Source organism: Acinonyx jubatus, chromosome D1 (genome assembly GCF_027475565.1).
Source record: "Acinonyx jubatus isolate Ajub_Pintada_27869175 chromosome D1, VMU_Ajub_asm_v1.0, whole genome shotgun sequence".
NCBI classification, from domain to species: Eukaryota; Metazoa; Chordata; class Mammalia; order Carnivora; family Felidae; genus Acinonyx; species Acinonyx jubatus.
Window position 1 is genome coordinate 58313158 of NC_069390.1, and position 22168 is coordinate 58335325.

The 22168-nt window shown below is 42.1% G+C and overlaps 1 protein-coding gene and 1 long non-coding RNA gene across 15 annotated transcripts in view; one reads left to right on the top strand and one right to left on the bottom strand.

Moving 5' to 3' along the window:
* Positions 1-6392: 6392 nt before the first annotated feature.
* Positions 6393-14085, bottom strand: LOC106976459 (uncharacterized). The gene is made up of 2 exons (XR_001430481.3): positions 13617-14085; positions 6393-8734 (listed from the first exon to the last, which is right to left on the bottom strand). It is a non-coding gene; the product is annotated as an uncharacterized LOC106976459 (long non-coding RNA).
* Positions 14086-14329: 244 nt separating this feature from the next.
* EMSY (EMSY transcriptional repressor, BRCA2 interacting) overlaps positions 14330-22168 on the top strand; it is an 88873-nt gene continuing 81034 nt past the window's right edge. For 12 of the 14 annotated variants that reach the window (XM_027039595.2, XM_027039606.2, XM_015073888.3 and 9 more), the window contains exons 1-2: positions 14330-14469; positions 16197-16305. In XM_027039595.2, the coding sequence (XP_026895396.1) occupies positions 16236-16305 (70 nt within the window). In that variant the 5' untranslated portion in view covers positions 14330-14469; positions 16197-16235. The remainder of the gene's footprint in view (positions 14470-16196; positions 16306-22168) is intronic. The other 2 variants (XM_015073886.3, XM_015073887.3) reach the window with 1 other exon arrangement.

Below are 22168 nucleotides of genomic sequence, written 5' to 3' on the forward strand. Positions count from 1 at the left end.
GTCCCTTCGACAAACCAGACATGTGCATGTCTCCTACACCTTCTTTAAGACTAACGCCCCTGGCACATTCCTTCTTGATGGTCTGTGAACACTGCAAGGCTTTATGAAAAGTAAGGCGGCCCCATGAAGTCATCACTCTTTATGGAGCAAACCTTGCAGGTAACATAAATGAGTGAAGGGGACTAAGTTTAAGTGAAAGGTGCAGTCCTACAACAGATACATTTGTTTCTTCACGTCCACAAGAAACATGCTATTCCCAATTTTTGGAATGGCTGCCTCTTGTGTCTAAATGCCACTTCCCCACTTTTCACAGAGACCCAGGTACCAAGAAATATTTCTCTCCTTAAAGAAAAACAAGAGTGTAAGTATGATGACAAAATAGTGTGGCGGAGACAAGCAAGTTACAAAGCACATATGGTGGGGCCCCTGGTTGGCTCAGTTGGTGGCGCATGCAACTTTTGGTCTCAGAGTTATGAGTTTAAGCCCCACTTTGGACCTAGAGCTCACTTTATAAATAAATAAATAAATAAATAAATAAATAATCAATCGATCCACTCTTTAAACAACAGCAAAAAGCACATATGGCATCTAACAAGGATGAAGAACTCTCAGCTCATATGAGAGGGAGAGCTCAGTGTGGCCAGATCTTCTGAGTTTTCAACAGAAATGGGAGATCCAGAATTTCACGTGAAAGCTCCCAACTTTACAATGTTGGCTCATTTCCCTCCACTTCCCAACTGTGCTTGCATGCTTTTCCACCACCAACCCACCTGCAGCCTCCTGGACCCTGTCTCCCCTGTCTTCACACCTCTGCTTGGCTCTGTCTGCAAAACATGCCCTCCCTTTCTCTGCATGGCAATCTCCTTTATTATTATTATTATTATTATTATTATTATTATTATTATTTTAATGTTTATTTATTTTTGAGAGCAAAGAGAGAGGGCGAGCATGAACGGGGGAGGGGCAGAGAGAGAGAAGGAGACACAGAATCCAAAGCAGGCTCCAGGCTCTGAGCTGTCAGCACAGAGCCCAACACGGGGCTTCAACTCTCGAACCATGAGACCACGACCTAAGGGGAAGTCGGATGCTTAACTGACTGAGCCACCCAGGTGCCCCCTGCCTGGGAATCTCTTAAACAATTTCTCAAACTCAGATCAATGTAGATTTCCTTGTCTTTGTAAGATTAGGTGCTCTTCCTCTCTACGCTCTCCAGTACCCTGAACATACTTCAACAGACCTCTTACCACACTGTCCTGGAATTGCTGGTTTCCTTGTCTTTTGTTCACCAGCCTGAGAACTCCCTGAGGGCAGGGACTTTCGTGGTCTCTGACCTAAGAACCTCAGGGAGGAGGGTGGGAAATATGCCAAGAAAGGGAAAATAGTTTAATCAAAGGGAAAATAAAAATTCAAGCAAGATAGAGAGCCAGGGGCTCAAACATTTAAAGTAATAGGTCCAAGAGGTGATAGCAGATGATAAAGAGAAGACAAGCCCAAGACCCAGGAAGAAGGATGATTACAATAGGTTGGAAAGTGGAATGGTTTAAGATAGAAGCTATAGATGAGGTAAGGGTGTCTGGAGACTGTTTTTATAGAGGGTACTGAGCGTACCTCTATACAGAGGTGGGTCTCACTCCCGTAATGTCTTAGTATTGGGCTCCACCATTAGCTTGATAGTCTGGGGAGTTTCTCTTCTCCATCTCAAGGATTCATCATCCTCAGCCAGCATCTATTGAGCATCTCATTCTGTGTCAGGCACTGTTAGGCACCATAACTATAAAGCAGAATCAGATATGATCCCTGTGCTCAGGCTTGTAGTCTGGTGGAGGAAATGGACACATAAATAGATAATGACAAGAAAAGGCGTTAAAGGATACCACCGAGAGAAGCACAGGGGCTACAGTAGCACAGAGGAAGGACTCCTAATCCATTAAGGTCCGGAAATGGTGATTTACCTGAGGTCATACAGCTAGTTTGGAGCAGACCCAGGATTAGAACCTAGGCCTGAAAGACTTAAAAGCCCACTCGTTCTCCATTGTAGGAAATTGGGAGGAGACAGAAATGACTTCATGGCGATGGAGGAAATTTATGTGTGTCAGTTTGGTTAAGTTGCCAATTGCATGGTTGTAGGTTACAGTTGGTTTAAAAAGAAAGTTGCTTGAGATTTGGAAAGCAGAAGTGAATCAGCAGCCATTGATCACTGAAGTCACGGACAGACGTGGAGGGGCCAGCGGGTTCCAGCTTGTCTTTACTCTCCTCCACTCCACACCCAGCTCTTCCTAACGGCTAACTCTGCTGGCCAGTCGAAGCTTTAAGCCCACCACCAGCCATCCGGCTGTGGACTCACAGCCTTCTCCTGTAGGCTTCTCCCATCAGCTCCTCCTTCACAGCTCCGAATCAGCTGGTACGCTTGGCTTTTGGGATCGACTGGTTGGTGACTCCACTGAACGTTCCCCCTTTTCAGAGCTGCACTGCTCCAATCCCTCCCACGATTGTATAAATTCTAATTTCTATAATAAATCTCCTATCCCACAACCCCTAGCACCTCTGCTTCTTTAGTTGAATGCTGACTGATAGAGCGCGCTTTCCCCAAAGGTGAAAATAATTGAGTGGAGCGAAGAGACTGAGTTTAGAAATCTAGCTTCACCAGTATCTCCGTAACTCCAGTGCCCCCTTGCACTTAGTAGTTCAGTAAATATTCATTGAATTGAATTTTTAGGTTGCTTCCAGTTCTTCATTAGTACGTATACCACTGCAAAGATCAGTTTCTGGGGAAGAAGATTTTTTTTTATTTCGTTTTTTTCTTCTTTTTAACTCCTTCCCTAAGATCGGTGTAAGATATGGAGTCATTTATGGCTCAGGCTCTTAAGTTCCTTCCCAGGACAATATCTGTTGTGTTGGCTACATGTGTTCTTCATCTCCTGGGGTACAATAGATTTTCCTCTGGCTTCGATTTCCCTCTCTCTCCTTCACCTTCTGTCCCTTGCAAAAACAGAGAAAAACCTCACTCTTGTGCATTTTCTCCAAAGAAAGTATTTCACACCCTAATCAAATCAGTGAAAAAAGATATATTGGGTTACCCTTATGGGAATACTCTTCTGGCTTGGCTGAGTTGGAAGTGGGGGAAACAAAGACATCTGGAAATGGAGGCTCTGCTCACTTGGGCTGGACAGACAGCAATCAACTTTGAACCACTTAATTGCAGGGGAATTTCCTCCTTGCTACTTAGACCATTCAGCACTTGTTGGGAGAAGACATGTTACATGCTCACTTTGCCTCCTGGAAAGCTGGGTTAAATGTTGTTTCAATTAGACAACCACGTATGGAATGTCCGTCCTAAACTAGTCCCTATGCTAGTTTCTGGAGATACTGCTCTTGAGGTGTTTTCAGCCAGAGTGGGAGAGAAACACAATGAGTTATAGCACAAGTCAGCCCATAATAAGTGCTAGAAAAGAGGCATTAAGCAAAGCACTATGGGACAGAGGAGGTAGCAATTATATCTGAGGATAGAATTGGTGGTGGGGCGAGAGGAAGAAGTGTTAAAGAATGTATAGGCAGAGAGAGGCAACGTCTTTTAAGCACAGAGCTGGGTTTCACGGAGGAAGGTGAATGAATGGAAAGAGCTAACACTCAGTCACCGTCTATCCAATGCTGGTCACTGAGCTAGGCCCTGTACTCATGTTATCACATTAACCTTTCCCCAAACCCATCTAGAGGAAACAGGTAACTTGCTCCAGAACTTGAAAGAGGTAGACTTGGGATTCAAACCCAGATCTTTTTAACGTCCAGGAACATTCCCTGCTCCCATCTGTGTGTGGAAAATTATTTTTAAAAGACATTTAAGATGGACTATAAAGAATGACAGTTTTAATAAGCTTCAAAAAGCTGGGGCGTGGAAGAAGAGATGGCATAAAAGCATTCCAGACAGAGGAAGAATGGGAGGAGAACAGCCCCAGGGCAGGACATGAAGGTGCAAGGTTTGTCTGGGGAAGCTTAGGCAATCTGGAGTGACTGTGGGAAGACACTGCCACATGGCCACACCACTGTCTTCTCAGGTTCAACATGTCATTCAGTAATTTAGTCAACAGTGCTGGGAATTCAGAAATCAACCTCTGTCCTTGCTCTCAAGAAGTCTCCAATCAGTCTGGTGAGATTAAGTGCTTTCACCACAGACTGCCTTCTACACTTCAGTTCAGGATGTGTGTGTGTGTGTGTGTGCGTGTGCGTGTGTGTGTGTACGGGCACATACTCACACAAGCATCATTTGGACCATTTCCTTCCCACAATCGTTTCTCAACAAATACATTCCCCAGGCTCTCAGTAAGCATGCGTTCATTTATTACCTCTGCCTTTAGCAAGGCTTGGATTTGAACCGCTGGCCTTGACGTGATAAGTTTAAAGCTCATAGCATCGCAGCAAGTACCCTTTCAACCCAAAAGAGACCTGGTCTTCTCTAGTTCTTAGAAAATAATGATTAATCCTAGGGTTACAAGGAAAAAATCTTCATTGGAACTGACAAGAAAGCATACACCTTCTACCATTTCTCTGCAGACTTCACAAGTGCTCAACACTTCTTGGAAGAGAATGTGGCTCCCAAGCCTTTCGTTCAGCTGGCTGGAGCAGAGTTTTAAAAAATGCATCTCATCTCTGGCAAATCACAGCAAAACGTCATAAACAGCTGGAAACTCTCTGAGGTGAAGACAAGTTGAATATTATGTTTGGATTTATAGCCCCCTCCCCCATGATAGTTGATTTCCATTTCCGACAGGGTTATTATTTCCATCTTTATGAAATATCTTGGATCTCACCTTGGATAATTACTGATTATCATCAGCTCCTCACCTGAGATGCCTTAGCATTTGGGTGAACCTGAAAAGACTTTTTTTCCCCAAAAATGAACTAGGGAAAACTCAGTGTGTGAGATTATGTCTTTATTTCTATTTTCATTTGCAATTCCCTTTGGTTTTCTAATGATCAAGTCATCAATCAGTGTCAAATCATACAGAGCACAGACGGTATTTTTGCCACTTGGGTTCCAACGTGGATTAAATGGCAATAACTTGTGTCATTAGGTCTGGTGCTCTCTCATGAGATACTGTGGCAACCACAGACCCCAAAACTTTGAGGGTATATGTAAGATCTCAGCAGACATCTAAGGTTCTTAGCCAAAGGTATACATTATAATCTTCTGAAATTTGATAGAGCTCACTAAGTTAGTCCAACAAGCACTTCTAGTTGAGCACCACTAAGAGTCTAACATCCTTCATTTCACTCCTTGAGGCCATTCTATGTGTCCCTTTATACTTCCAAGCTTTGCTTATTGCCTCTGCTGTGATACCCTTGATACTCCTGCCCCACTTCTCTGCCTGGTAATGGCTGTTCACTCAAGAGGCCAGCCCAAATGCTACCTCTGCTATGAACCCTTCTGTGATGACAACCTTTTTCTCCTTGATCCATAGCATCTTCTTAAACACCTTTATGAACATCGTGTGTTATCATGTTCCCCTATGGTATATAGAGCTATCTGCATGTGTCTAACCTCCCCACTCAACTGTGAGCTCCAGGAGGATAATGGTGGAACCTTATGCATCTTCTTATCCCAAAGCCCGGCATGGGGCCCAACACTCATTCAAAGAATAAATGAGGAGGCTGACACCCAAAAGAAGTAGACCGCACACTGGTCCATTTAATTTAGCCAGATCTGGGCGCCCTCAGTATTTATTGACTAAGTTGCTCACAAAAAAAATATATGCAAGCATGTGCAAGGCAAGGAACTAAAGGGCCATAATGTTAGTTTTTAATATCCTTTTAAAAATATCACTTTACCAGCAGGTGACAATAGCTGCTTTAATTTGAATTAGTAATGAAAGGCTGCATATCAACTTGAACTTGAGGATGTGTTTTCAGGAAAGCAGGCAAAAATCCAAATCTTTTTATTTTTCAATTTTTAGAGAGAGAGAGAGAGAGAGACAGAGGGAGAGAACAGGGGAGAGGGGAGGGGGGAAGGGGGAAAGAGAGAGAGAGAGAGAGAGAGAGAGAGAGAGAGAGAGAGAGAGAGAGAGAGAGAATTTTAAGAATGTTCCATGCTCAGCACAGAGCCTAATGCGGGGCTTGATCCCACAACCCTGGGATTGTGACCTGAGCCAAACAGACGCTCAACCAACTGAGCCACCCAGGTACCCCAAAAATCCAAATCTTAATTGATTGGTTCAATCAGTATAGGAAATGTTAGCCTGAAAATCGTGAGACCTGCCCTTGGTTCCTGTGCGACTTTGTGTAAGTTACTTTGACTCTCTGGGTCTCAGATATCTCTGCTGTAAAATGGGAGATTAAACTGAATACCTCTGAGATTTCTTCTAACTCTAATGTTTTATGACCTTTACCAGAATCATTAGTCAACTGATGTAAAAGTTTATTTGGTTTTACCCCATAGTACTTAGGAGAAGGGACTATTCTTAAGATACTAAGTTTTACAAAGTGCATTAATAAATCATAACAATAATATAAATACCAAAAAGGAAACTTGAAAAATAAAGGAAAAAAATCATCCATAGTTCTACCACTCTAGGGGTAGAACTTACTCTAGTAAGTTACTGTTTTGGCATGTTTTCTTCCAATTTTTTTCATATTTATATATGTCCTTTTACATAAAGGTATGTATATACACATACGTATGTGATTTTTCCACTTATCATAAACATATTCCTTAATGTTAACTACTCGGAATTTTCATTTTTTAAAAAGTTTTATTTATTAAGTGATCGCTACACCCAACATGGGGCTCGAACTCACAACCCTGAGATTTAGAGTCACACGCTTTACCAACTGATCCAGTCAGGTGCCCCTGTAATTTTTATTTTAAATTACATTTAGTCTGTATAGATACGTGGGGTATGTAAATACTTTTCTATTGTAAGATGATTAGGCTGTCAATTTTTTGATAGCATTGAAATTAAAATTTCTGTAAATATAACTTTTCTCATATTTTAGATTATTCCCACAAATGGGAATCCTGTATCAAAGGGTATGAACATTTTTATGACTCACACAGTGCCCTGGCTTATTTTAGTAAGCATCTGATTTTGCTGTGTAACATTCTTTCACTGACCTCTGACAACAGTACCCTAATTTTCCTAAGGGAAGCCAAGCTCACCCCCACCCCCACTCCATGTACTTTGGAATAATTGACTTTACCACTCAGCTTCCTCCTTTCCAGAGAGTAACATGTGGATAAGGCAAATCAGGGCATTACATTCTCCTGGCCACAGTTTAGGGATGGGCACATGCCCCAGATGGAGACAACAGCAACAGGGTGAGACTTTTAATAAGATCGTTGGAAGAGATAGCATGTGCCTCTTTTCTGCTAGGGCTATAAGCAGGAAGGATGATATAAGCCTGGAACTGCCGGGAGCCAACACATAGAACATGAGAACGAAGCCAACACAGTAGAAAACAGCTGAGGGATGGAGAGATACTCTAGATTCAGTAATGCCTGTAGCCAGAACTACTCTAGGACTTAAAGTGAACCCCAAACTTTCATTATTCCTTAAACCATTTCATCCATCCATCCATCCATCCATCCATCCCCACACACCCACACATTCCTAACTGGTACAAATAGGATTTTTAAAAATCCTTTTTACTGGCATTTTTTAAGTAATAAATTTTATTTTTTAGAGCACTTTTAGGTTCAAACTGTATAAAAAGTTCCCACATACCTCCAGTCCTACCCAGCTCCATGCCTCTCATATATGATCAACATCCCACACCAGAGTACTACATTTGTTACAAGTGATGAACCTACACTGATGTGTCATTATCACCTAATGTCTAAAGGTTACGTAAGTGTTCACCCCTGGTGGTGTACATTCTATGGGTTTTGACAAATGTGTAATGATGTGTATCCACCATTACAGCACCTTTTTACTTTTTATTGAGGTATAAACTACATAAAGGATACAATCTTACACGTATAGCTTGATAAGCTTTTACTTAGGCCTATCTATTCATGTAACCCCTACCCAGATCAAGATCTAGAACATTCATAGTTCCACGGTTCCTACCTGCTCCAAGTAGTTGCTCCTCTAAAGTTATTTACTATCCAGACTTCTAGCACTATAGATTACTTTTGCTGCTTTTGAACTTTATATAAATGGAATCTCACAGTTTGACTGCAGCCTCTTAGCCTCTTAGCCGCCTGATTCTGCTATCACAATGGGAAGAGACTGGGGGTTTGGGGAGGAAGTAATGAATATGTTTTGCCATGTGAGAGAGAGATGAATTGTGACCAGGAGTGACTATGGCAGATGATGTTTTTCAAAAACGACCACAGCAGTATTTCTGGTTCCATGTGTTCTTTCAGAACTCTACCACTCTTTTGTTAGGTTCCCCTTGAACCTGGGTGGGCTTGACTGTTCCAATCAAGAGTATTGCAGAAATAATGGCATGGCTTCCATAGTTTGATGACAAAAACTTCCAGTTTTCTTTTGTCTCTTTTCTCTCTAGTCACTTGCCTTGGAATCTGGCCACATGTTGTAAGGAAGCATAGGCCACATGGAGATGCCACACACTGATGTTTCTGCTGATAATCCCAGCAAAGATTCCAGGCAACATCAATTGCTGGTCATATGAATGAATGAGACCTCAGATGATTCCAGATTTTAGCCATTAAACTGTCCCAGTGGACTCCAGAGGAGTAGAGATGAACTGTGTTCTTAAGCCCTACCAATTTGAAGATCTGTGAGCAAAAATAAATTGTATAAGCTATAGCAATGCTGTTATGCAACCACAAATAACCAGAACTCTGTAATATCTGTGTGTTCCTGGGAAGAGTCTTGTGATATTTGACATCGCACAAATTATTTTTCTCTCTAGGCCCTGGTTTCCTCAGCTATGAAATGGACAATTAGTATACCATGGGAATGTTGTGAAGTTTAAACGAGATAACGCACACAGGTGCTTTTTATAATGGAATTTCAATAAATGCTACTTAATATTATTTCAACTTACTTCCATCAAGTTGTCCTAGATTTGCTGCTTTGTATAAATTCCTAAAACCTGATTTTGTACACACACACACACACACACACACACACACACACACACACACGGATAGGCACATTGCAACTTTACAGCTTCCACACTGCTCTCTCCCATCACTTATGTTGTGAGGATGCTCAAGCAGCCTTATAGGGAGGTCCACAGAGTAAGAAACAGAACTTTTCCCTCACTAACTTACCAACCATGTGAACAAGCTACAGTAAAACCTTGGATTGTGAGTTGTTCTGCAAGTGTTCTGCAAGATGAGCAAACATTTCTAATAAATTTTAAGTTGATAAACAAGTGATGTCTTGCAATACGAGTAGTACATGACGCTGAATGTCACATGCATCACATGAGCACAACTGAGCCAATGATTCTTCTCTCTCTCTCTCTGCAGGATTGTGGGTTATCGTCTCCCATGCTTGGATGCTCAGTCTCAGGCCATGGTGTTTGGCAGAAATCAGTGATTTTTCAGAACGTTGGAAGGTGCCCACAACTGGTACTGGTGTATTTTTTGTCACTTCAAAGCACCTATGGACAGTCCTTTGCCTTTCTGTACACGAGTAAGCTTAAGAATGCTTCGCTTCATTGTAGGTCAGGCTGCCTGCAGATATAGACCCTTTCCTCTGCTGCCTTATTGCCAATTACATTATATGACAAGAGTTTATTAATATTTTACTGTAATCAACATCCAGGTGAGCATATACAATGGCCCCCAGGCAGAAAAAGATTCCATTGAGCCAAGACATAGCAGTGATTCTGCTAGTGATACTGAAAGTCGTCCTACACAATAATCCTCCTCTCTCGTCTCCCTGACACCAGCCACAAAGGTTTTCAAAGGTTAAGTGCAGGTTTTTATTTTTCTTTATTATTTCGTTTTATATAACAGTATTGTAATCATTTTTATATGGATATTTTTCGGTTATAGAACGAATCATCCGAGTTTCCATTATTTCTTATGGGGGAAATTTGCTTAGATATACAAGTGCTTTGGATTAGAAGCACATTTCTGGAATGAATTATGCTCGCAAAGCACGTTTTTACTGTACCTAGGAAGCTGATCCTTTAGCCCCAGTCTTCAGATGATAGCTGTCCTAGCTGACATCATGAATGCAACCTCTTAGAGATTCCAAGCCAGAATCAGCTAACTTGATTCCCACAGAAACTGCAAAACCTGTATGAAATTAAAACAACAACAACAACAACCACAACCACCAAAACCTTATTTTATTTTAAAGCCAAGGTTTGGGATAATTTCTTATGTACCAATAGTTAACTAATAGCTACATCAACATGGGGAGGATTATAGGGGAGAAACTGATCCAAGGTAGAGGGCTGTTTTAGGGTCTATGTGGAAGGACAGAGACAGCTGAATGAAGTTGGAAGTGCCAATGAGACAGAGTTTGAATGGTCACAGGGCCCTGCGTAGAAAGAGAAGAAAATAGAGCTAGAGGAGGGAACAAACCTGGAACTGGTAGACTGTAAACTGTAGATTTCACTGAAGTTGAAGAACAGGTTTGGTGAGGGTAAAGGAGTAAAAAAACTCTGGAATAAAAGAAGGTCTTGTTTAGAAGGTGGAATACCTTAGTTACTGATTTCAGAGGTGGAATAGTTCTGGAGAACAAAGCACAGGATCAAAGAAATGGGTGGTTGAATGGCAGTGCTGGGGGAAGGTTTTTAAAATCTTTCTGGTGAGGACAAGGGCAGAAGGGACAACAGGGCAACACAAGCTGATGATAGCAGACTTAAAAAGCTTCTCCCTAAAAAAATCTCATCATCCCTAGAGAGATGGAATGACAGTTGAATGGAGTTTGCAGGGTTTGAAAGCCTCACTGCAAGGGTAGCCGGTCTGGAAGTTGGTAGTTACAAGGTGAGGAGAATACCATCCTTTCCTTCTGGTTCAAGATATTGAAGATGGGGATAGAAGGAAGAACTCCATTTGCAAGGGCTTCAAGAGAAACAGTTAACTTTAGGACAATATCAGATTTTTGGCAAGATAAAGAAGTGATGGCAGTGCTCTAGGAAAATATTAGGTATGCAAGGAAATTTCTTTGCATTGGCATGGGTTTGCTTGTAAAAAAGCTGGAACTTTACTACCCTATTGGCAACTGGGAACCACTGGAAAGTCTTATGCCGGCGACTGACATGGTGAGCTTTGAATTTTTGTAAGCTCACCCTGACAGCAGTGGCAGTATGATAGATGTACTAGGCAAGGAGTGAAGAGAGGTGCTTTTGGAAAAATAGGGCTGGGAAAAAGTCCACTCCACACAGGTGATGAGGCCTCACCATCATCCCACTAAAACAATGGGGCCAGCTATTTAGGAAGTAGAGACTACAGCGTTTAATGGACAATGAGGGAGAGGAGTTGTCAGTTGACGAGGCAGTGTCCCGATCTTTCACCTCCTTTCTGAGCTGTTCAAAGCACTTCTGATCTTCTGATAGATTATTTTGATGATAATGGTGAAATCCACCTTCTCCAGTATAGCACTACAAAACTTGAATGGTGGATGGTAGGCCCCTTGAAGAAGTTTGTTTCAAGAAACCTGCTTGGTCAATAGTGGAATAAAGTTGGAGACAGATACTGTACTCCAATACATCTCCCCAGACTAGAGGTAGTTATGTCTAGTAGGACAGTAAGTCTTGGTTTTTCTTTTGTGGAATTGGAGGATGGCTCTCATTTTATTTATCACACATTTCGTGGACTCACAGTGCAAAGTGCCTTAACTTGAAATCATGGCTCTGCTACTAACTAGTGTGTTGTCTTGGGGAAACTACTTAATGTCTCTGTGCCTCAGTTTCTTCATCCGTAAAATGGTAATAGTATTCTCCAAAGGGTTTTGTGGAGACTAAACAAGTTAATGTATAAAACAGTATCTGGAACAGAGAAAGCCCTGGAGAAGTATTAGCTATTATTTTTATGTGCTAGGTACTAGAGTGCAAAGATCTCTCCTTGAAGAGCCCATTGTCTAGTCAGATTTTCAAACAAATGACCATAAATCAAATGTTCTGAATTTTGTAATACAATGTGTAGAAGCAGAGGCAGGAATGCCTGTCTTAGAAGGAAAAGTCAGGGGCAGGATAAGCTTCTTGAGGGTGAAGTATGACTCTGACCCTTAAGGAAGAGAATTTAATATTGGGGATATTCGGGAATATGGAGCAATCAGAGGCAGTACGGGGAAGGCAGATTCTGGTCACAAAATACAAATATAGTTAGGAAGAAAGGGAGGATGTGTGGAAGATTGAGTTTGTTAGAAATATAGAATCTTAGAACCTATCCAGAAACACTCAAGATGCATTTTAACAAGATCCTCAGGGGTTCCTACTGAACATGAAAGTTTGAGAACCACTAGTCTAGAGCATACACTGGAGTCAAGCTGCTTATGTTTAAGTCCTGGCTTTACCATTTATTTATAATGTGTGACTCTAGGCAAGCTATTTAACCTCCTTTCTCTGCCTCAGTTTTCTCATTTGTAATTAGACATAATAGTTTCTACCTCATAAAATTTTAAGGACTAAATGAATTAGTATGTGAGACGCTTACAGCAATACTTAACATTAAGTAAGCATAGGAGTAAGCTATAATTCTTGACTTATATGCTACTGATTGTGGTCAGTGCCAGTTTTATAAGCAGCTTGGCTTTCCATTTCCACTCCATTACCCGTCACCTTGACATTTATTGTATAGAAGACACTTGGAAGTCAGAAGACCTGGGGTTAAAAAGCCCAGCTCCCTTCAATTCCTAGCTTTGTGAAATTGGGTGAGTTCATCAATTTCTGTGTTTTCCTCATTCATAGTGTGTGTGTGTGTGTGGGGGGGGGGGTAGGGAAGATCTAAACTGTATCTACCTCAGATACTATAAGGCTCAAATCAAAGAAAGTATGTTAAACAACAAAATATTTAAAAGTTTCTTTTACCATCTTTCCAAAAGTTGAGTCATTGACCTGAAAACAGGTGGCACCTAAATTTACTGGGAAATAGATGGAAGAGAACGCATTACAAGATAAGGGAGGGAGAAGAGGGCTTGGAGGTCATCTGTCCCACTTCATGCCTTTCTGGAGGGGCAGGCTTGGGTTTCAACAATAACAATTTTCTGGGACCTTACAGAGTATTTTTAGCTAATGAGTAAACAGTAGTAAGAAACTTAAATGCTGTTATTTATTTTCTCTTCCTAATCTACTGCTCCATTCAAGGATATGACCAGTCTCACACGTTTGCACAAAGGTTCGCAATCCACAAATAACTCTTCCCTACGTTGTGTATCACAATATCCCCATAGGGTGGTATCAACCCCATTTTACAAGAAAACTTTGTCAATACCAGAAAGCATATTAAAAACCCCCTTTGACTTGGGCATTTTTACCAGATCCGAGATTTCCCAAAGTACACAATTTAGGAGGAAGGGCAATCACAACACTTGATTGACTCTTCAACAATACCAAGCACTGGTTTCGGTTTTATGGCCGCGAGTAACTACACACTGGGCCCCCTTTCTCATACGTGTAATAGGGGCAACAATACCTTCGTCCCACAATTGTTCTGTGATTAAATAAGAACAAAGGCTGAAGGATGAACCTACCACGTCGTAGGGCCTCTAACAAATACCTTCTCCTTCTTGCCTTTGACAGCTAAAGCACGAGATATCACTATCATTCCCACTTCACACGTGGAGAGAGACCCGAAGTGAAGAACGCTCGGGTTCCACTTCTCCACGGGCAACTCGGCAACCGCCAGCCTGGGCTCTGGCAATCGCAACGTCCGCTATGTCGGTTCTCGTAGCGTGGATTCTCTCTCCTTGACTTGCGTCTGGTGGGGGCTGTGGAGGCCGCTGACAATTGCTCCCATGACTCTGAGGAATCCGATCCTAATCCTCAACAGCGCTTCAGGGACAAAGCTGCTTTCCTACCGTCCCTAACCTCGCCTAGAGTAAAGGTCGCGGCAAAGCCCTAACTCCAGCTACCGACGCCATCTTGGCCTCTACGTGTGACGCCACACGTAGCAGAGAGCGCAGCCGATTGGTTGGGAGACGGCAGCTGGAGGAGAGGCGCGCGAAGCCGGAGAAGGAGGGTATGGAGGAGAAGCCAGGGAAACTACAATCCCGGCCTTCCTTGCGCCTGCGACAGCATACCGACAGCGAAAGAGGAGGGAGTTGGGTCGGGACCACAACTCCCAGCACCTCCCGCGATGTCTCTTCTTTCCTTTCAAAACGCGGAGGAAAAGTGGGACTGGGAGAATGGAAGCCTTCTGGAGCCTGTTCTCCGAAAGGCGGGAAAGGCGAACTACACCTCCCGACTGGCAGCGCGCGGCTGCGCCTGCGCCCTGATGACTGTCGCCATCTTGCCCCTTCTGAGGCACCGCAAACAAACCCAATTCCTGGTGTTCCCTAGTCTTGGCGGAGGAGCCTTTTAGATGAGCCCCGAAAGGCCGGGCAGGTGGGTGACTCTCGGACAGGGTGCCGGGAAGAGCTGGCAGGTTAGCCGGGCTGGAGGAGCGCCGGGCCAAGCATTTGGTCCCCGGCTTGGGGCGCCCAGCCCCATCCTCCGTTGTCTCCTAACGGGATCGTGGGGCTCCCTGAGGTGGGCTGAGGGGGACTTTGGCAGGCCTGGTGCTGGGATCCTGGGGGTCCAGCTCTGGGCGCCTCCCGGTGAGTCTCGGTCGTCTGCCTGGCTGTCCGCGCGCCTAGTTTCTCTCCGTTGTCCTCTCCGCTGAGGAGGGAGCGAGGCGCTGATGCCGACCGTGGCCCCTGACACCGGCTACTGGTCCTGAAGGGCTTGGGTAGTGGGCTTGACATTGGGGTTGGCGCTGAGCGGCACCAGTGAGGAGGGTGGGCGGGCTGCTCTTGTTGTGGTGCTGTGAGAGAGTGCGTGTTTGGGGAGGGGGCGGGGCGGGCTTGCCTCCTTGACACTTGAGTGGGGGAAGGATTACACGAGATCCCGGCTGCCGGAGCGGGCTCCCGCTACTGCTGCTTAGATTTCCAGTGCGCTGCGTCCCCGCGGTGGGGTGCGCTGGCGGGGACGCGTCGGGATGCTGTGACGTGGTGCTTGTTCGGGCGGTCGCCGGCCGCCTCCAAGATCCTGTCGGGAGGCGGGGACTGGCTTGTGGAGGGAGCGGATTCCTTTGGCTCTGCCCCTTCTTCCTCCTCCCCACCCCTTTTCTTTATGTCATCCTGCCGGCTGGGGCGCGCAGTCCAGTTCTCCTAGCTCTGGGTTGGTTCGTAGCTGAGAGGACTATGGGAAGTCGGAGCGGGGGGGGTGGGGGGGGACGGTCAACTCCGGGCGCAGAGTTGGAGTTAGCAGCCCCAGTGCCTGGAACGGGATATAGCAGTTATTACGGTTCGGTGCCTGACTCCTCAACTGGGGAGTGAGCTCGCTCATTCATTCATTCATTCATTCACTCACTCATTCATTCTACTCTTCTCTGTCTTCATTCACTTACTTAACCAATATTTACAGTGGATCTGCTGTGTGCTAAGCAGGTATTGTTCAAGCCCTCAGCGCTAAGTTGTCTTTTTATCCTCTGAACCAGGCAATTCCCAGTACAAAGTAAATTCCTGACATCTGAAATTTTGGTAAATGATTGTCTAAGGACTCCTGGGTGTAAACTCATCGTTCATTGTTCAGACTTGAGAAGACAGTTTTTGAAGTTCCATTAGCCCTTGTAACGAGCTGGCAGCTTTATGTATTTTCTCTCTTGTAAGTCTTGAATGAGAAAGCCAACAGAAATCAAGTGACTTGCCCAAATCAAGTAGTAGCACCTATTTATTAAACAACATGCCAGCCACTGTGGTTAAGAACTTCACATACTGTCCTTTAATCCTCATGACGAATTGGATGATAATACCTTTGTTTTCCAGATAGGGAAAACTTTTGCTCAGATAGGCCCCTTCACCCAGGATCGCACAGCCAGTGAGTTGAAGGCTAGAACTAGAACCTAGAGGTGTCTGACCCTAAAGCCTGTGCTCTTTCCACTGTCTTATGCCGGAATAATAAGCTCTGGAATGGCTGTTTAGTTCTTCATTTGTCAAAAGTTGAAAACTGTGGTGGTGAAATAGGATTGTTCTTACTGGTTTTACTTCTTAGGGTGTGGATCTCCAGGCAAGTGGCCTTTTGAATGTACTTTGTTAATTTGATTTTTGTTTTGTTTTGTTTTGTTTTGTTAGGGAAGACAAGCTCTTTGGGGCTACCAAAAAGAAGCAGCAATGCCTGTTGTGTGGCCAACCCTTTTGGATCTCAGCAGGGATGAATGCAAAAGGATTCTTCGAAAATTGGGTACGGTTTTCATTTTTGATGTTTTATGACTTTCTATAATACTTTTTTTTTTTTTTTTTGTCATGGCTGTTTGCCTGGATGTCCTATCTCATGCTGCGTTAGAAATTTTTTGGAGGTGTATTCCCCATCTTACTCGTTATTTCCCCAGTGCCTAGCATAGTGCTCTGTACTTAGTAGGTGCATGAACCATAATAATAAAAATAGTAGCTAAGAGTTCTCGAGGGGTACTGGGCTGTTGTGAGGTTTTTACTCTTTCGGCATCTCATTTAATCACTCAAATGGAAAAGGTAGGGTTTTTTTTTTGTTGTTTTTTGTTTTTGTCTGTTTCCATTTTACAGATGACAGAACTGAAGCTTAGAGCCCAAGGTGATGCTGGAGTCAGGATTGTAACCCAGGGAATATGACTCCAATATCACTTTAGCATACTTTTAACCTTCCTGAATGTATGTGTGAATTACATACTGTTTCTAAATTCTAAGTAAATGTTAGCTATGCTGACTTCTCTAAATTATATTTTACTGTCAGTAATAAGACATTCTTTGTATTTATAATTAATTATTTTGAGCTTTTTTTCCTTTAGAGCAGCCTTTCTCAACTAGCATTTTAGGGAGAGAATTAAGTACTAATGCTGAGCCTAATCCATTGTATGTAATGAACTAACTTATGAATTTAGAATTGTAATCGTTATGTACTGTTCTTGGGAAAATTGAGAAAAAGAGTTACTCGAATTATTTTTTGTATCCTGTGGTTCAGATGAGGATCCTTGGCTGAGAACTGCCGCCTTAGCCTGTAAGGTCCAAGAAGGACTTTGTTGTCTTCTTACATCGTTGCAGGCTAGCACATAGTAGATGTTCATCAAATGAAAAAATTATTTGAAAAAAGAACATTAAATGTTTTGGAAGTGGATATGAGTTATTTGGATATCTGTAATTTTGAAGGGTAAAGTGTGGGCTTTGATTTCAGAGAGACTTGGGGTCTTTGCTTATCACTGATGACCCGCAAGATCAATTTATTTAATCTCCATAAATCTGTTGACATTTTTGTAAAAGAAGCATAATAATATCTGCCTCAGATTTGTTATGTGGATTAGTTGTATATAAAAGGGGCCTATCACAGTGCCCCTTTTATATCTGAGGGTATAGTGTTTTAGAGCAGTTGCTTTCAGACGTCAATGTAGTTGCAGGTGAATCTTCAAAGGAAATTTTTGTTGGGAATTCCTGTATGTAAATCTGAATCATAGCTGCCCTGGCGCTGCCTGCTAGTAACATTTACCCTTTTTATTTTCCCTCAGAGCACTATGAGGATTTCTCTTATTTTAAACTACCTTTTTGCATTGTATTTTAGCATGTTAAGAGAGTTTTTTGAGGCAATCATTCTTTTATCATATTTTTCCTTTAACCTTACATCCAACTTTTAGTACTAATTTGAGGATGATTTTCTACATACTTACATGCAATTGCTATAATTTGCTAGCTACCATTTATAGAGTTGGACTTGTATTAGTTTCATAGCTAAAATAATTGCGGAGGAACAGATCCCAAGTATAGTAGATTGGTTTAGAGTTTTTGGGCTTTTGGGGCCTTGAGTCAAGAGATTATGTTTAAATATAAAAATGGTAACCTATAAGTCTAAATTTATCTTTAACTTTAGCCAGAGCTGTGTGGGTACTGTTGCTAGAGAGCTGTTTCTGTACAAAAGAAAACAGCCTTCCTGCAGGGTAATGTCGTCTTCAATGACCCTTCACTTTGGGAGGTGAGCCTTGGTAGTGATTTGCAGAAAGACTTCCTCCCCACCCGTTGGCCTATTATCATAACAATGAAACCTTTGAATTGCCTTCAAATAGTAGCTCTAGGTCCAAAGTTTAGAGAAAGTACTGTATTTAGGAATTAACTTAAAATATTTTAAGAATTAGGTTTGTCCTTCCAAAAATAGTTATAAATCATATAACATAAAATGTTAAACATTGAGATTTTACTTAAATAAAAAGAAACTGGGATAGAGAATTTTTTTATGATACGTTGAACAGACCAGTAATAGATAAATGCTTCCTTCCCTCCTTCTAGCCTGCTTTTCCTCTGCCTTATTTTTTTTAAAACCATTCCTGAGCTACAACTCCAACTTGGGGCTTTACGGACTATGTTGTTTATGACTGATTTGTTTAAATGGAATGGGTTGAGGACTTTATAAAAGTGGTTTGGCGAATCTTTTTGTTTTCTGTGGTGTTTGCATATATTTATGTATCATTAGAGTTAGCACTACAGTAGAATGGCACCAAAAATAATGCCAGAAATTCAACTAAGTTTGATATTTGTCAGGATCTGAGGATACCCATCAAAATGGAAATCAAATGTGAAGGAGGTTGGGAAGCCAGTGAAGGTTCTTTACAATGAGTGAATTTCTGGAGGAGGGAGGAAGTGCCTCGAATCACGTACCTATGATAACTGTTGTCTGAGTCCCAGTTTTGTGTGAGGTTGCCACCTCATACTTCTGTCTGTGATTTTTTAGTTAGACTTGGAATGACACTTGAAATGTCAAAAATCTTTGCCACATTTCTTTAGTTAATTTCACTCTTTTTGAAGTAGTATCTTGATCACCATAAACTGCATAGGCCAAAAGTGAACTTTTTCTTTGTCCTCATGCCACTTCCTCTCTGTGACCTCTCCATTTCTTTGTATGGTATTGCCCTTCTCCTAAATATCTTGCAGACTGTAAAACTTGGTTCTTTTCCTTCTGCTGTTATTTCCACATTCAGTCAATTACAGAGTCCTATCAAATAAAAGCATTTTAGCCTGGAATTAGAGGCTTAGTCTGGCCCCAAACTACTTTTCCATTTTTATCTTTCTTTATTCCTGTGTATGTATCTCTTGTTGGATTTTAATTACCTTGAAGATAGGCACTTTGTTTTATTTATGTAATCATTCTCCATGGTACCTTGTAATAGTAGTCATGTGCAATTAATAGTTTGGTTTGAATTAATGACTGTCCGAGTACAGACATGTTTTTACTTTCCCTAGAGTAAAACTCTGAAAATGGTCACTGACTGTTATTGGAAGTTTGATGTCTATATGAGATATTATTTGCTTTTACTCTTCCTATTCCTTTTGCACATTTGCATTTTTTCTCCTCTGCTTGCTTAGAGCACACTTCTGATTAAAGCTTATGCTTCTAGATCAGATGATGTGTTTCCCCTCTGTGCTTTTACCACTGTATTATAAACTGTATCATAATTGTCTGATGACTTGTTTCACTGTAGCTTTATTCTAAGGTTAACTCCTTGAAGGTAGAATTTAGCATACTATCTGATATCTATAATAGGACTCTACTGATTTGTTGAATAAAATATTCCATAAATGAGGCATAAGCTTTTAGTATAGTGATTTCTTAGTTGGTTATCCCCAGTGCCTTTCTGAACTCTACTTCGGGTCATGATAAAAGCTGAAATACACGTTTCCTGTGACTAAGTATTTTCTTCACTTCTCCAGAATGGGAAAGCTTTTTCCTTCCAGAGAGACCCCATGAAACATCTACATAGTATTCAGCATAGATTGAATATACAGGGTGTTTACACATGGGATAATTCAGTTGGACCAGACATTTCTGTTTAATATAGTCAACTCACTTTACTATATAAAGGTCTTTTTTTGATTGTCAGAACTATGAATAACATGAACTGAATGAGGCTATTAGTTTATTATTGGTGTAGTACTTAGGATGCAGATATGCATGCCTTTAGTATTTGGGTGTCCGGCATTAGGAAGTAGCAAATACTAACTAGTAGCAACTTGAATTGAGTAAGAAGATAAATGTAGTTTGGACACTTATTTCCCATCATTCAGTTTTGCTCAGGTATACTCGTCTCATAGTTTAAGACAACTATTTTATTATTATTTTTGATGCTATGGATGCTGGGGGTTTTTCTTTCATTTTGTGTGTGTGTGTTTACTTATTTTTGAGAGACAGAGAACAAGCGTGAGCAGGGGAGGGGTGAGGGTGGGGGACAAAGGATCTGAAGCAGGCTGTGCACTGACAGTAGAGAGAGCTCAATACAGGGCTTGAACTCACAAACTGCAAGATCATGACCTGAGCCAAAGTCGACACTTAACACACTTAACCGATTGAGCGAATTCTGAATTCTGTCATGTGGTTGTATTCAACGGGTAGCTTAGATGGTTGACTGGGCTCAGCTGAGATGGCTGGGCCTGTCTCTCCACGTGGCTTTTCATCCTGGGCTTCTTTGCATCTTGGTTATCTCAAGGTAGCAAGGCCCTGTGGGCAAATGCGTATTGAGCTTCTGTTTGCATCAGGTATGCTGATGTTCCACTGGCCAAGGCAAGGCACATGCCAAGCCCAGAGTCAGTGTGGGAGAGGACTATACAAAGTAGTACAACTTCCATGGAGTGTGCTGGGAGGCAGGCATGGCTTATTGGGAGCCAATGAGGAGTTTTTGGTTGTATATCTTATTTTATCTTCTAAAAAAATTTTTTTTTAACATTTACTCATTTTTTGAGAGAGTTAGAGAGACAGAGACAGAGCATGAGCAGGGAAGGGACAGAGAGAGAGGGAGACACAGAATCTGGAGCAGGCTCCAGGCTCTAAGCTGTCAGTACAGAGCCCGATGTGGGGCTCGAACTCACAAACCGTGAGATCATGACCCAAGCCGAAGTCGGATGCTCAACCAACTGAGCCATCGAGGTGCCCCATATATTTTTTTTTTCATGTTTGTTTATTTTTGAGAGAGGGAGAGAGGGATAGAGCAGGGGAGGGGCAGAGAGAGAAGGGAGACATAGAATCTGAAGCAGGCTCCAGGCTCTGACCTGTCAGCACAGAGCCTGATGCGGGGCTCGAACCCACGAATTGTGAGATCATGACCTGAGCTGAAGTCAGATGCTTAACTGATTGAGCCACCAGGCGCCCTTGTCTTTTTTTTTTTTTTTTTTTTTTAATTTGTATATTTTGAGACAGAGACCGAGGAAGAGTAGGGGAAGGGGCAGAGAGAGAAAATCCCAAGCAGGCACCATTCCCAGTTTAAGGCTTGATCTCACAACCTTGAGATCACAGCTTGAGGACCAGGAGATCATGACCTGAGATGATAGCAAGAGTCTAACCAGTGTCAGAGATTGACAGTTTCATTTCATAATGATGTTGTTGTGGAAAAATAGTGAAACGAAACTGTCTGGCATTAGGGTTCAGTGTATTATATCCTTGTTGCTATAAGAGCAACTCATGTTTCCTAACTTGCCTTAGTCATTCTGATGGTAGATGCAGAGGATCTTAGATCTGGAAGATAACTTCAGAGTCTCTTCTAGATAAAGAAGTTGAGGTTCAGAGATGAGAAGAGACTTGTCCAAGGTCACACAACTAGTGAGTGAGTGGTAGTGCTAGAGCCAGAATCTGGTCATTTGACTCTTGTTCTAGGAGTTTTTCTACTGGACAGTGCTCATGGTATTCTCAACCCCAGGAGGGAGGTAGAATGTAGTTTGAATTTCAGGCAGGCCTAAGGAATTGTTTTAAGGATTGGTCAGTGTAGGTACCTGTCAGTAAAGCTAAAAATTTATCTTATCAGCCTTACATCACTTGGAGCCTATTCCTAATTGTTGGTAGTATCTGAGTTAAGTGTTCTTCAGTGATAATGTGCAAGATAGTATTTACCATTGGATTTTTCTACCTAAGCATCTTATATATGTGACTTCTGTGAGATAATAACAACAGCAAAAAAAAAATACAAACATTATAAAAGCCACATTTTAATCTACGTTCTTAGATAGGATTTTTGAGAGGAATTTTTAAAATTTTGCATATTGATTTTTTTTTATTGATTTCTAGGTTTTTTGCCCTGAAGTTTCACTATATGTAGCCATAGTTT